This window comes from Heptranchias perlo, chromosome 1, assembly GCF_035084215.1.
Source record: "Heptranchias perlo isolate sHepPer1 chromosome 1, sHepPer1.hap1, whole genome shotgun sequence".
In the NCBI taxonomy this organism is placed as follows: domain Eukaryota; kingdom Metazoa; phylum Chordata; class Chondrichthyes; order Hexanchiformes; family Hexanchidae; genus Heptranchias; species Heptranchias perlo.
Genome location: NC_090325.1, coordinates 197935148 through 197948695, shown reverse-complemented (window position 1 = coordinate 197948695; position 13548 = coordinate 197935148). Strand labels below are relative to the sequence as shown.

General features: G+C 43.7%; 1 protein-coding gene across 1 annotated transcript in view; it reads right to left on the bottom strand.

Annotated features, from left to right (window-relative positions):
• srp72 (signal recognition particle 72) overlaps nucleotides 1–13548 on the bottom strand; it is a 73475-nt gene that overhangs the window by 40941 nt on the left and 18986 nt on the right. Inside the window, exons 5-6 of the mRNA XM_067994965.1 lie at nucleotides 4995–5106; nucleotides 4812–4843 (exon numbers count right to left, since the gene is read on the bottom strand). Coding sequence (XP_067851066.1) covers nucleotides 4812–4843; nucleotides 4995–5106 — 144 coding nt within the window. The remainder of the gene's footprint in view (nucleotides 1–4811; nucleotides 4844–4994; nucleotides 5107–13548) is intronic.

The following is a 13548-nucleotide window of genomic DNA, read 5'->3' as shown; positions in this document are numbered from 1 at the left end:
AGGGTCGGTAACCAGAGGACACAGATTTAAAGTGATTGGCAAGAGAACCAGAGGAGACAAGAGGAAGCATTTTTTTAAAAATGCAGCGAGTTGTTATGATCTAGAATGCACGGCCTGAAAGGGTGGTGGAAGCAGAATCAATAACCACTTCCAAAAAGGGAATTGGACAAATATTTGAAGGGAAAAAATTCACAGGGCTATGGGGAAAGAGAACGGGAGTAGGTCTACTTGGATAGCTCCGAAGAGCCAGCACAGGCACGAGGGGCTGAATGGCATCCTTCTGTGCTGTATCATACTATGATATCATTGCTACTAACACTCCCACAATTTTCTATGCGACTGGTGAACTACAGGTTTTTGACATTAACAATGTATTTGCTTCAAAGTAACGCTACCACAAACATTATATTTCTGAATTAGAAAATAAGGCAATAAGAGGCAAACATCATGTAATGAAGTGGCAAGGGGTGAGCTTGCCCCTGTATTTCCCTAAAGGTAAGTTTCCAATCTCACCTGATGAACTGGTGCCATTCAGACAGAGGCCAACAAGAGAATTTAGAGGGATCGCCTGACGCTGTGGGTCATATAGAAATTTATAGAATAGGAGGCCATTTGGCCCATCGTGTCTGTGCCAGCCGAAAAAGAGCTATCCAATCTAATCCCACTTTCCAGCACTTGGTCCGTAGCCTTGTAGGTTACGGCACTTCAAGTGCACATCCAGGCACCTTTTAAACGTGATAAGTGTTTCTGCCTCTACCACCCTTCCAGGCAGTGAGTTCCAGACCCCCACCACCCTCTAGGTGAAAAATATTTTCTCTTCAGCTCCCCTCTAATCCTTCCACCAATTACTTTAAATCTATGCCCCCTCCCCCGGTTACTGACCTCTCTGCGAAGGGAAATAGGTCCTTCCTATCCACTATCTAGGCCCCTCACAATTTTGTGCACCTCAATTAAATCACCCCTCAGCTTCCATTGTTTCAAAGAAAACAACCCCAGCCTATCCAAACTTTCCTCATAGCTAAAATTCTCCAGTCCTGGCAACATCCTCGTAAATCTCCTCAATACCCTCTCTAGTGCAATCACATCTTTCCTGTAATGTGGTGACCAGAATTGTACGCAGTACTCAAGCTGGGGCCTAACTAGTGTTTTATACAGTTCCAGCAAAACCTCCCTGCTCTTATATTCTATGCCTCAGCTAATAAAAGGAGAGTATCCCGTATGCCTTCTTAACCACCTTATCTACCTGTCCTGCTACCTTTAAGGATCTGTGGACATGCACTCCAAGGTCCCTCTGATCCTCTACGCCTCTCAGGATCCTCCCATTTATTGTGTATTCCCCTGCCTTGTTTGCTCTCCCCAAATGCATTACCTCACATTTCTCCATTGGCCACTTTTCTGCCCACCTGACCAATCCATTGATATCTTCCTGCAGTCTACAGCTCTCCTCCTATCAACCACACGGAAAATTTTTGTATCATCGGCAAACTTCTTAAATGTAGGGGGCACGATTAAGTCCAAATCATTGATATATACCACAAATAGCAAGAGGCCTTGTACTGAGCCCTGCGGAACTCCACTGGAAACAGCCTTCTAGTCACAAAAACACCAGTCGACCATTACCCTTTGCTTCCTACCACTGAGCCAATTTTGGATCCAACTTGCCATTTTCCCTTGGATCCCATGGGCTTGTACTTTTCTGACTAGTCTGCCACGTGGGACCTTGCCAAAATCCATGTAGACTACATCAAATGCGCTACCCTCATCGACCCTCCTTGTTACCTCCTCAAAAAATTCAATCAACTTAGTCAGACATGACCTTTCTTTAACAAATCTATGCTGACTGTCCTTGATTAATCCATGCCTTTCTAAATGACGATTAACACTAACCTTCAGAATTGTTTTCTATAATTTGCCCACCACCAAGGTTAGGCCGACTGGTCTGTAATTCCTCGGTCTATCCCCTTCATTTTTAAAAAAGGTTTCAACATTAGCAGTCCTCCAGCACCACGCCTGTAGCCAGCGAGGATTGGAAAAATGATGGTCAGAGTCTCCACTATTTCCTTCCTTGCTTCTCTTAACAGCCTGGGATACATTGCATCCGGGCCTGGCGATTTTTCTACTTTCAAATATGCTAATCCCCTTAATAGTTCCTCCCTCACTATGTTTATCCCATCCAATATTTCACACTCCTCCTCCTTCACTACAATCCCAGTATGGTCCCCCTCCTTTGTGAAGACAGACGCAAAGAATTCATTGAGAAACATACCCACATCTTCTGCCTCCACACAAGTTACCTTTTTGGTCTCTAATAGGCCCTACTCTTTCCTTAGTTATCCTCTTGCTCTTTATGTATTTAGAAAACATCTTTGGGTTTTCCTTGATTTTACTTGCCAAAATTCTTTCATGCCCTCTCTTTGCTTTCCTAATGTCCTTTTTAATTTCACCCCTACACTTTCTATATTCCTCTCTGCTTTCTGCAGCATTGAGCTCTCGGTATCTGACATAAGCTTCCCTTTGCCTTATCCTACCCTGTATGCTCCTTGACATACGAGAGGACAAGCATTAAAGGGTTCACTACCTTTGTAGATAAAATCGCCAGGCCCGGATAAAATGTATCCCAGGCTGCTAAGAGAAGCAAGGCAGGAAATAGCAGAGGCTCTGACCATTTTCCAATCCTCCCTGGCTATAGGTGCGGTGCTGGAGGACTGCTAATGTTGCACCTTTGTTTAAAAAAGGGGACAGACTGAGGAATTACAGACCAGTTGGCCTAACCTTGGTGGTGGGCAAATTGTAGAAAACAATTCTGAAGGACAGTATTAATCGTCATTTAGAAAGGCACGGATTAATCAAGGACAATCAGCATGGATTTGTTAAGGGAAGGTCATGTCTGACTAAATTGATTGAATTTTTTGAGGAGGTAACAAGGAGGGTCGATGAGGGTAGCACATTTGATGTAGTCTACATGGATTTTAGCAAGGCTTTTGGCAAGGTCCCACATGGCAGACTGGTCAGAAAAGTAAAAGCCCTTGGGATCCAAGGGAAAGTGGCAAGTTGGATCCAAAATTGGCTCAGTGGCAGGAAGCAAAGGGTAATGGTTGATGGGTGTTTTTGCAACTGGAAAGCTGTTCTCAGTGGGGTTCCGCAAGGCTCAGTACTGGGTCCCTTGCTTTTTGTGGTATATATTAATGATTTGGATTTGAATGTGGGGGGCTTGATCAAGAAGTTTGCAGATGATACAAAAATTGGCCATAAGGTTGATAGTGAGGAAGAAAGCTGTAGGCAGATATCAATGGACTGGTCAGGTGGGCAGAAAAGCAGCAAATGGAATGCAATCCACGGTTTTCACAGGGGTGGGAGTCCAACCCGCTCCCAGGAGGCAGGTTGGTCGCTAAAACCTTTCAAGGAGGCTGCAAGCCTCCACTTTTGCAGATTTTGCAATTTCAACCCCAGGGGACCAGGATTCCCAGGCCTTCTTTATGCCTCCTGAGAGGAGGTGAGAAGGCCCGAAACTGCAGGTAAGTGCCGGCACAGCTTGTGGGCCCGGAGAAGCAGGAGTGCTTCCTCCAGGCCCAACAAGCCTACCTGCAATGAGCCCCCAATGATAGTGGACCCCCCCTCACAAAATCAATCATGGGCCCCCGATCCCCCCCTTCCCAGCAAAACAATCGCAGACCCCTGATCCTGACCCCCCCCACTTCCAATAACCTCCATGCCCACCGGTGCCCTCCCTTGCCAACCAGTCCCCCATCCATACAATCAAAGGCGTACCTGAACACGTCTTCTCCCTGGCTGCTCTCCCGTCCAACTGAGACCAGACCGTCAATCAGGCCAGCCAGTTGGACGGCAAACCGACAAAAAAAAAACGTTCTTACATCAAAATCGTATTTGACCCCCCCGCCCCCTTCCCAGCTCAGGGTCAAAATAATGCCCCAGGTGTCACTGGAGAGATGTTTACTGATATGAGTTGATAAAGCATTACCATTGCCGAATCCCCCACCACCAACATCCTGGGGGGGTGGGGGGGTCACCATTGACCAGAAACTTAACTGGACCAGCCGCAAATACTGTGGCTACAAGAGCAGGTCAGAGGCTGGGTATTCTGCGGCGAGTGACTCACTCCTGATTCCCCAAAGCCTTTCCACCATCTACAAGGCACGAGTCAGGAGTGTGATGGAATACTCTCCACTTGCCTGGATGAGTGCAGCTCCAACAACACTCAAGAAGCTCGACACTATCCAGGACAAAGCAGCCCGCTTGATTGGCACCCCATCCACCACCCTAAATATTCACTCCCTCCACCACCAGCGCACTGTGGCTGCAGTGTGTATCATCCACAGGATGCACTGCAGCAACCTGCCAAGGCTTCTTTGACAGCACCTCCCAAACCCACAACCTCTACTATCTAGAAGGACAAGGGCAGCATGCACATGGGAACACCACCACCTGCACATTCCCCTTCAAGTCTATCCTGACTTGGAAATGTATCGGCCGTTCCTTCATAGTCGCCGGGTCAAAATCCTGTAACTTCCTAACAGTACTGTGGGAGTTGCTTCACCATATGGTCGGCAGAGGTTCAAGGCTCACCACCACGTTCTCAAGGGCAATCAGGATGGGCAATAAATACAGGCCTTGCCAGCAACACCCACATCCCATGAATGAATAAAAAAGATTTGCTATCTTTTGTTGCACAATTATGGAGAGATTCTGTCCAATCAATTCTATACTCAATTCACTGTATGCGATTAATGCCAATAAAATTTACACAACTTATTGAAGTCAGGCAACAGACCATTATTCTCTCAAATACTCACAGTATCTTCTGAAAATGATTGCCGACACAGTTCTAGAACAAAACAAAAAGTATGATTAGAAATACAAAACTCAAACAACTGCCGTTTATGTTTGGTGCTCTGTTAGGCTTTTGTAGCCATTTCTAACGTTATTAACATATGGTATGTCCTCATATCAATTAATTTCATGCAAAATGAATTTACCTTCAGCTTCCTGAAGTTTATTCATAGCCTGAGGCAGTTTGCCCTCACCAATCAAAGTGCAGGCAGCATTGTAACATAGTTCGTATGAAGTTTCAGGTAAGCCTAAATCTTCCTGTGCAATAAAACAAAAACATGTTCTACTTTATTTTTGACAAAGAAAAAAAAGTGTCAAATCCAATTACTACACAGCAGCACGAGTTTGCCAGAAATTTCACGTTACCTACAGAGTTTAATTAATCTGCGTACTTCAGCTAAGAACAGAAAAATACCGTCTGAAACTAGAATCATAGAAAATTTACGGCACAGAAGGAGGACATTCGGCCCATCATGTCCGTGCCGGCCAAAAATGAGCCACCCAGCCTAATCCCACTTTCCAGCACTTGGTCCGTAGCCTTGTAGGTTACGGCACTTCAAGTGCATATTCAAGTACTTTTTAAATGTGATGAGGGTTTCTGCCTCTACCACCCTTTCAGGCAGTGAGTGCCAGACCCACACACCCTCTGGGTGAAAAAAATTTTCCTCAGCTCCCCTCTAATCCTTCCACCAATCACTTTAAATCTATGCACCCTGATTATTGACCTCTCTAATAGGTCCTTCCTATCCACTCTATCTAGGTCCTTCATTATTTTGTACACCTCATTTAAATCACCCCTCAGTTTCCTCTGTTCCAAAGAAAACAACCCCAGCCTATCCAATCTTTCCTCATAGCTAAAATTTTCCAGTCCTGGCAACATCCTCGTAAATCTCCTCTATATCCTCTCTAGTGCAATCACATTCTTCCTATAATGTGGTGACCAGAATTGTCCGCAGTACTCAAGCTGTGGCCTAACCAATGTTTTGTACAGCTCTAGCATAACCTCCCTGCTCTTATATTCTATGCCTCGGCTAAAAAAGGAAAGTATCCCGCATGCCTTCTTAACCACCTTATCTACCTGTCCTGATACCTTCAGGGACCTGTGGACATACACTCCAAAGTGCCTCACTTCCTCTACACTTCTCAGTATCCTCCCATTTATTGTGTACTCCCTTGCTTTGTTTGCCCTCCCCAAATGCATTACCTCACACTTCTCCGGAGTGAATTCCATTTGCCACTTTCCTGCCCACCTGACCAGTCCATTGATATCTTCCTGTAGTCTACAGCTTTCTTCCTCACCATCACCCACAAGGCCAATTTTTGTATCATTTCTAAACTTCTTAATCATGCCCCCTACCTTCCAAATCATTAATATGTACCATAAAAAGCAAAAGGACCTAGTACTGAGCCCCGTAGAACCCCACTGGAAACAGCCTTTCAGTCACAACACCAATCGACCATTCCCCTTTGCTTCCTGCCACTGAGCCAATTTTGAATCCAACTTACCACTTTCCCTTGGATCCCATGGGTTTGTACTTTTTTGACCAGTCTGCCATGTGGGACCTTGTCAAAAGCCTTGCTAAAATCCATGTAGACTACATCAAATGCACTTCCCTCCTCAACCCCCCTTGTAACTTCCTCAAAAAATTCAATCAAGTTAGTCAGACACGACCTTCCCTTAACAAATCCATGCCGACTGTCCTTGATTAATCCATGCCATCCTAAGTGACGGTTTATCCTGTCTTCAGAATTGATTTCAATAATTTGCCCACCACCGAGGTTAGACTGACTGGCCTGTAATTACTGGGTCTATCCCTCACTCCCTTTTTAAATAATGGTACAACGTTAGCAGTCCTCCAATTCTCCAGCACTACACCTGTAGCCAGGGAGGACTGGAAAATGATGGTCAGAACCGCTCGTATTTTTGCTTCTTTTAACAGCCTGGGATACATTTCTCCCAGGCCTGGTGATTTATCGACTTTCAAAAGATCCTAATCCTCTTAATATTTCCTCTTTCACTATGTTTATCCCATCCAATATTTCACACTCCTCCTCAACTACAATGTTTGCATCATCCCTCTCCTTTTTGAAGACAGACACAAAGTATTCATCAAGAACCATACCCACATCTTCCACCTCCACACATAGAAACATGAAAGGTAACCTAATAGGCCCTACTCTTTCCTTAGTATTCCTCTTGCTCTTTATGTATTTATAAAACATCTTTGGATTTTCCTTGATTTTATTTGCCAGTATTCTTTCATGCCCTCTCTGCTTTCCTAATTTCCTTTTTAATTTCACCCCTGCACTTTCTATACTCCTCTCAGCTTTCTGCAGTATTTAGCTCTCGGTATCTGACATAAGCTTTCCTTTTTTGCCTTATCTTACCCTGTATGCTCCTTGACATCCAGGGGGCTCTAGATCTGGCAGTCCCAACCTTTATCTTTGTGGGAACATGTTTACTCTGAGACCCTTGAATGCCTCTGTTCTGACGTTGAGGTTTGGGTGGGATGCTCCCTCAAAACTTCAGCTGTTAACCGGTCTTCTGTTTCAGATAATGAGTGAACTGTTGAGCATTTCCAGAGTTTTTATGAGTTCAGATTTCCAGTATTCTCAGGTTTCTTTTTTTAATCTCTTTACACTCCTATGGTGGCCAGTTTTGGGAGTGGCCCTTTAGAAAATTGCAAACTGGACAGCTAAAGGTCTTGTTTTCCATGCTGGAATTTATTTTTTTTAAATGGCTGTTTGCATACATGAATCTATCCAACTGTGCACGTGTGAAATTGTGAGCGGTGTGTGCGTCATAATCCCACATGCACAAAAGCCAGTCCACTCAAGCATTCAGAAATGCAAACAAGCCCAATTTGTACCCCTCAGCATGGCAGACTATTTTGCACATATACCTATCCTTTTTTTTAAAAAAATGAAATGCCCATCCCTGGACAGTTGGCACTGATCAAAGGTGGTCAGTCACATTTGTTCTTGTATATAAATGGAACAAGCTACAGCGAAAGGCAAGTCTCTCACATTTAATCCTAATGCTTGCTGTGGACAAAGAAACTTTAAAAAATGTACTGTAGTACCAATGGACAATGAATTAACAACTAACAAGGTTTTTCCACAGTCCGTTGAATGCTTGAAAGATGTAGCTCAAAAGATAGCCCCCCACACAACCTTGAATACAGCAATAACCCACTTCTCACCTGCATCATGTGCCTTAGCCAAGACCAGTTTTATACAATTCGCACATAAGAACATAAGAAATTAGAGCAGGAGTAGGCCATACCGCCCCTCGAGCCTGCTCCGCCATTCATTCAATCAGATCATGGCTGATCTTCTACCTCGACTCCACTTTCCTGCCCGATCCCCATAAGTCCAAAAATCTATCCATCTCAGCCTTGAATAAACTCGTGATGTGGAGATGCCGGTGATGGACTGGGGTTGACAAATGTAAACAATCTTACAACACCAAGTTATAGTCCAACAATTTTATTTGAAAATCACAAGCTTTCGGAGGCTTCCTCCTTCGTCAGGTCACCTGACGAAGGAGGAAGCCTCCGAAAGCTTGTGATTTTCAAATAAAATTGTTGGACTATAACTTGGTGTTGTAAGATTGTTTACATTTGAATAAACTCAACAACTCAGCATCCACAGTGCTCTGGGGTAGAGAATTCCAAATATTCCCGACCCTCTGAGTGAAGAAATTCCTCCTTATCTCATTCTTAAATGCCCGACCCCTTATCCTGTGACTATGCCCTCCAGCCAGGGGAAACAACCTCTCAACATCTACCCTGTCAAGCCCCCTCAAAATCTTATGTTTCAATGAGGTCACCTCTCATTCTTCTAAACAGGAAAAGTGATCCACCCGTACCTAACTGAAGAAGTTAAGGATAGTATTAGATTAAAAGAGGCCTATAATGTTGCCAAGAGTAGTAAGCCTGAGGATTGGAAGAGTTTTAGAAACCAAAGGACGACCAAAAAATTGATAAAAAGGGAGGAAACAGAATAATTGCAGAAGCTCTTACAATCCGTTTTTATATTTCTTGCTAGTTTACATTTCATCACTTGGGGAACTATGCAAAGAGCTACATATTGGGATATCTTCCACTTAACCCCCAAATTAAAACAAATTAGCTAACTGATATATCTTTTTAACAATGAAAGAGACTATGCCACTTCTCACACGGTGGGAGTATTACCCAGTTTGATAAGCTGCGTGTATTCATGTTGTTTCACACATGAAAATGTTATGACTTTGCGGGTGATCGGTGCTGCATGGGGTCATCTACATTCGGGTCATATGAAGTCATAGGAATCCAAACTGTTCACTTTGACCTGAATTTAAACCGAAACAAACCAATTGAAGTAACACCAACCCGCTGGCATGAGAGGATGGATAGGATCATGATGTATGCAGGAAGCGCATCATTTGAAAAATACCCTACCCCACATCGATATCTTTATTCTGCATCCTCCACACATTATAAGAGCATACCAAAGTAATACGAATGTAGGAAAGCAATACCCCTGCACAGGAACTATAACTACAGAAAGGAATGTAATGTGGCAAAAGTTGTCAAAAAAAATCACAGGGAAAGTTGCACTGTGTGGTGAAAATTGAGATATTGCATTGCAACAAATCACTTGCACATATCTGTTCCCTTGAGAGAAGCTCAATTGGGATTATTTTATCGTCCCTGAAGCCAGTAGTTTGTCTATCTTGAATGCGACCATGATGGGTTTAGCCACCTGCAGCACCCTATCACCAAGGAATTTCAGTGATGTGTGACATGCCTTATTTTCATTTGTTAACAGGATGTAGGTGACACTGGCAAGGCTGCAATTATTACCTATTCCTAGTCACCCAGAGAAGGTGATAGTGGACCAAAAAATTGATAAAAAGGGAGAAAATAGAATGACAGTAAACTAGCAAGAAATATAAAAACATTGTAAGAGCTTCTACAAGTATGTAAAAAGGAAGAGAGTAGAGAAAGTAAACGTGGGTCCCTTAGAGGCTGAGACAGGAGAAATTATATTAGGGAATAAGGAAATGGCAGAGACGTTAGATGCAAAATATGTTTGTCTTCACAGTAGAAGTCATGATGAACCTTCAAAAAAACACTGGTTCGGCCACAACTGGAGTATTGTGTCCAGTTCTGGGCACCGCAATTTTGGAAGGATGTGAAAGCCTTAGAGAGGGTGCAGAGGAGATTTACTAGAATAAGTCCAGGGATGAGGGATTTAAATTACGTGGATAGACTGGAGAGGCTGGGATTGTTCTTCTTGGAACAGAGACGGTTGAGAGGAGGTTTGACAGAGGTATTCAAAATCATGAAGGGTCTAGACAGAGTGGATAGAGATAAACTGTTCCCATTGGCAAAAGGGTCAAGAGCCAGAGAGCATAGGTTTAAGGTGATTGGCAAAAGAACCAAAAGGTGATATGAGGAAAAATTTTGCTTTTTTTTAATAAACACTGCGAGTGGTTAGGATCTGGAATGCACTGCCCAAGGGAGTGATGGAGGCAGATTCAATCATGGCCTTCAAAAGGGAACTGGATAAGTACTTGAAATGAAAAAACGTGCAGGGCTACAAGGATAGGGCGGGGCAGCGGGACTAGGTGGATTGCTCATGCATAGAGCTGGCACGGACTCGATGGGCTGAATGGCCTCCTTCCGTGCTGTAACCTTTCTATGATTCTAAGACTCAAAAAACATACCAAAAATAGTGGGGAACCAAGGGGCTAATGACAGTGAGGAACTTAAAAGTAATTAAGATTAGTAAAGAAAAAAGTGCTGCAGAAATTAAAGCCAACAAATCCCCTGGACCTGATGGGCTACATCCTAGGGTTCTAAAAGAGGTGGCTGCAGAGATAGTGGATCCATTGGTTTTGATCTTCCAGAATTCCTTAGATTCTAGAACGGTCCCAGTGGATTGGAAGGTAGCAAATGTAACCCTGCTATTCAAGAAAGGAGGAAGAAAGAAATCAGGGAACTACAGGCCAGTTAGCCTGATATCAGTCGTCGGGAAAATGCCAGAATCCATTAATAAGGAAGTGATAACAGGGCACTTAGAACATCATAATATGATTAAGCAGAGTGAACATGGTTTTATGAAAGGGAAATTGTGTTTGACAAAACTATTACAGTTTTTTGAGGATGTAACTAGCAGGGTAGATAAAGGGGAACCAATAGATGCAATATATTTGGATTTTCATAAGGCATTCGATAGGGGGCCACATAAAAGACTGTTACACAAGGGCTCATGGGGTTGGGGTAATATATTAGCACAGATAGAGGATTGGTTAAAGGACAGAAAACAGCAGGAATAAACGGGTAATTTTCAGGTTGGCAGGCTGTAACTAGTGGGGTGCCGGAAGGATCAGTGCTTGGGCCTCAGCTATTTATATTCTATATTAATGACTTAGACCATAAGAGATAGGAGCAGGAGTAAGCCATTCGGCCCCTTAAGACTTAAAAGACGGGACTAGGTGTAATGTTTCCAAGTTTGCTGATGATACAAAGCTAAGTGGGAAAGTAAGCTGAAAGGAGGACGCACAGAGTCGACAAAGGGATATAGAGAAGTTAAACGAGTGGGCAAGATCCATAGAAAAGATACAGCACAGAAGGGGGCCATTCGGCCCATCGTGTCTGCGCCAGCTCAAAGAACAACCAGGTGCCCATTCTAATCCCACCTTCCAGCACCCGGTCCGTAGCCCTGCAGCTTACAGCACTTTAGGTGCAGGTCCAAGTACTTTTTAAAAAGAGTTGAGGGTCCCTGCCTCTACCACCAATTCGGGCAGTGAATTCCATACACCCACCACCCTCTGGGTAAAAAAGTTTTTCCTCATGTCCCCTCTAATCCTTCCACCAATCAACTTAAATCTATGTATCTATGTCCTCTAGCTCTTGAACTCTCTGCTAGGGGAAACAGGTAATTCGTGTTGACTCTATCTGGGCCCCTCAGAATTTTGTACACTTCAATCAAGTCTCCCCTCAGCCTCCTCTGCTCCAAGGAAAACAACCCCAGCCTATCCAATCTCTCCTCATAGCTGCAATTTTCAAGCCCTGACAACATTCTTGTAAATCTTCTCTGCACTCTCTCCAGAGCAATTATGTCCTTCCTGTAATGTGGTGACCAGAACTGCGCACAATATTCCAGCTGTGGCCTTACCAGCGTTTTATACAGTTCCATCATTACATCCCTGCTTTTGTATTCTATACCTCAGCTAATAACAGAGAGCATTCCGTATGCCTTCTTCACAACCTTATCTACCTGTACTGTCACCTTCACGGACCTGTGCACATGCACTCCAGGGTCTCACTTCCTCTACCCCTCTCAATATATTCCCATTTACTGCATATTCCCTTTTACTGTTTGCCCTCCCTAAGTGCATTACCTCACACTTCTCCGGGTTGAACTCCATTTGCCACTTTTCCGCCCACTCCACCAACCCATTGGTATCTTCTTGGAGTCTACAGCTATCCTCTTCACTATCAACTACACGGACAATTTTTGTGTTGTCTGCAAATTTGCCAATCATGCCCTCTACATTCAAGTCCAAATCATTAATATATACCACAAACAGCAAGGGACCCAACACTGAGCTCTGTGGCACACCACTGGAAACGGATTTCCATTCGCAGAGACATCCATCGACTTTTACCCTTTGTTCCCTGTTACTGAGCCAATTTTGGATCCAATTCGCCACATTTCCCTGTATCCCACGGGCTTTTACCTTTCTTACCAGTCTGCCATGTGGGACCTTGTCAAATGCCTTACTAAAATCCATGTGGACAACATCCACTGCACTACTCTCATCAATCCTCCTTGTCACTTCCTCAAAGAATTTAATCAGATTTGTAAGGCATGACTTTCCCTGAACAAATCCATGCTGACTATCCCTGATTAAACCATGCCTTTCCAAGTGACAGAATCAATACTGAGAGATAGGATAAACTAATAGTTTGCCCACCACCGAGATAAGACTGACCAGCCTATAATTGTTCGGCCTTTCCCTCGTACCCTTTTTAAACAATGGTACTACATTTGCAGTCTTCTAGTCCTCTGGTACCTCCCCTGCATCTAGTGAGGATTGGAAAATGATCCTCAGAGCATCTGCTATTTCCTCCCTGGCTTCCTTCAATAGCCTAGGAAACAATCCATCCGGCCCTGGTGACTTATCAACTTTCAAGGATTCCAGTCCCTCTAGTACTTCCTCTCTCGTTATGTTTACCTTATCCAATATTTCACATCTCTCCTCTTTAACTACTACGTCCGAATCATCCCTTTCCTTCGTGAATACGGAGACAAAACATTCATTTAAAACCCTACCCACATCCTCTGCTTCTACACACAAGTTACCCTTATCATCCCTGATAGGTCCCACCTTTTCCTTAGGTATCCTCTTGTTCTTAATGTACTGAAAAAACATCTTTGGGTTTTCTTTAATCTTACTGGCTAATATTTTTTCATGCCCTCTCTTTGCTTTCCTTATTTCCTTTTTTACATCATCCTTGTACTTTCTATACTCCTCTCGGCTTTCTGTGACAGTCATAAGCTTTCTTTTTCTGCTTTATCTTGCCCCGTATACTTCTAGACAACTAGGGGGCTCTAGATTTGGCAGTGCCACCCTTTTTCTTTGAGGGGACGTGTCTGCATTGTACCCGTAGAATTTCACTTTTTAGTGCCTCCCACTGACTT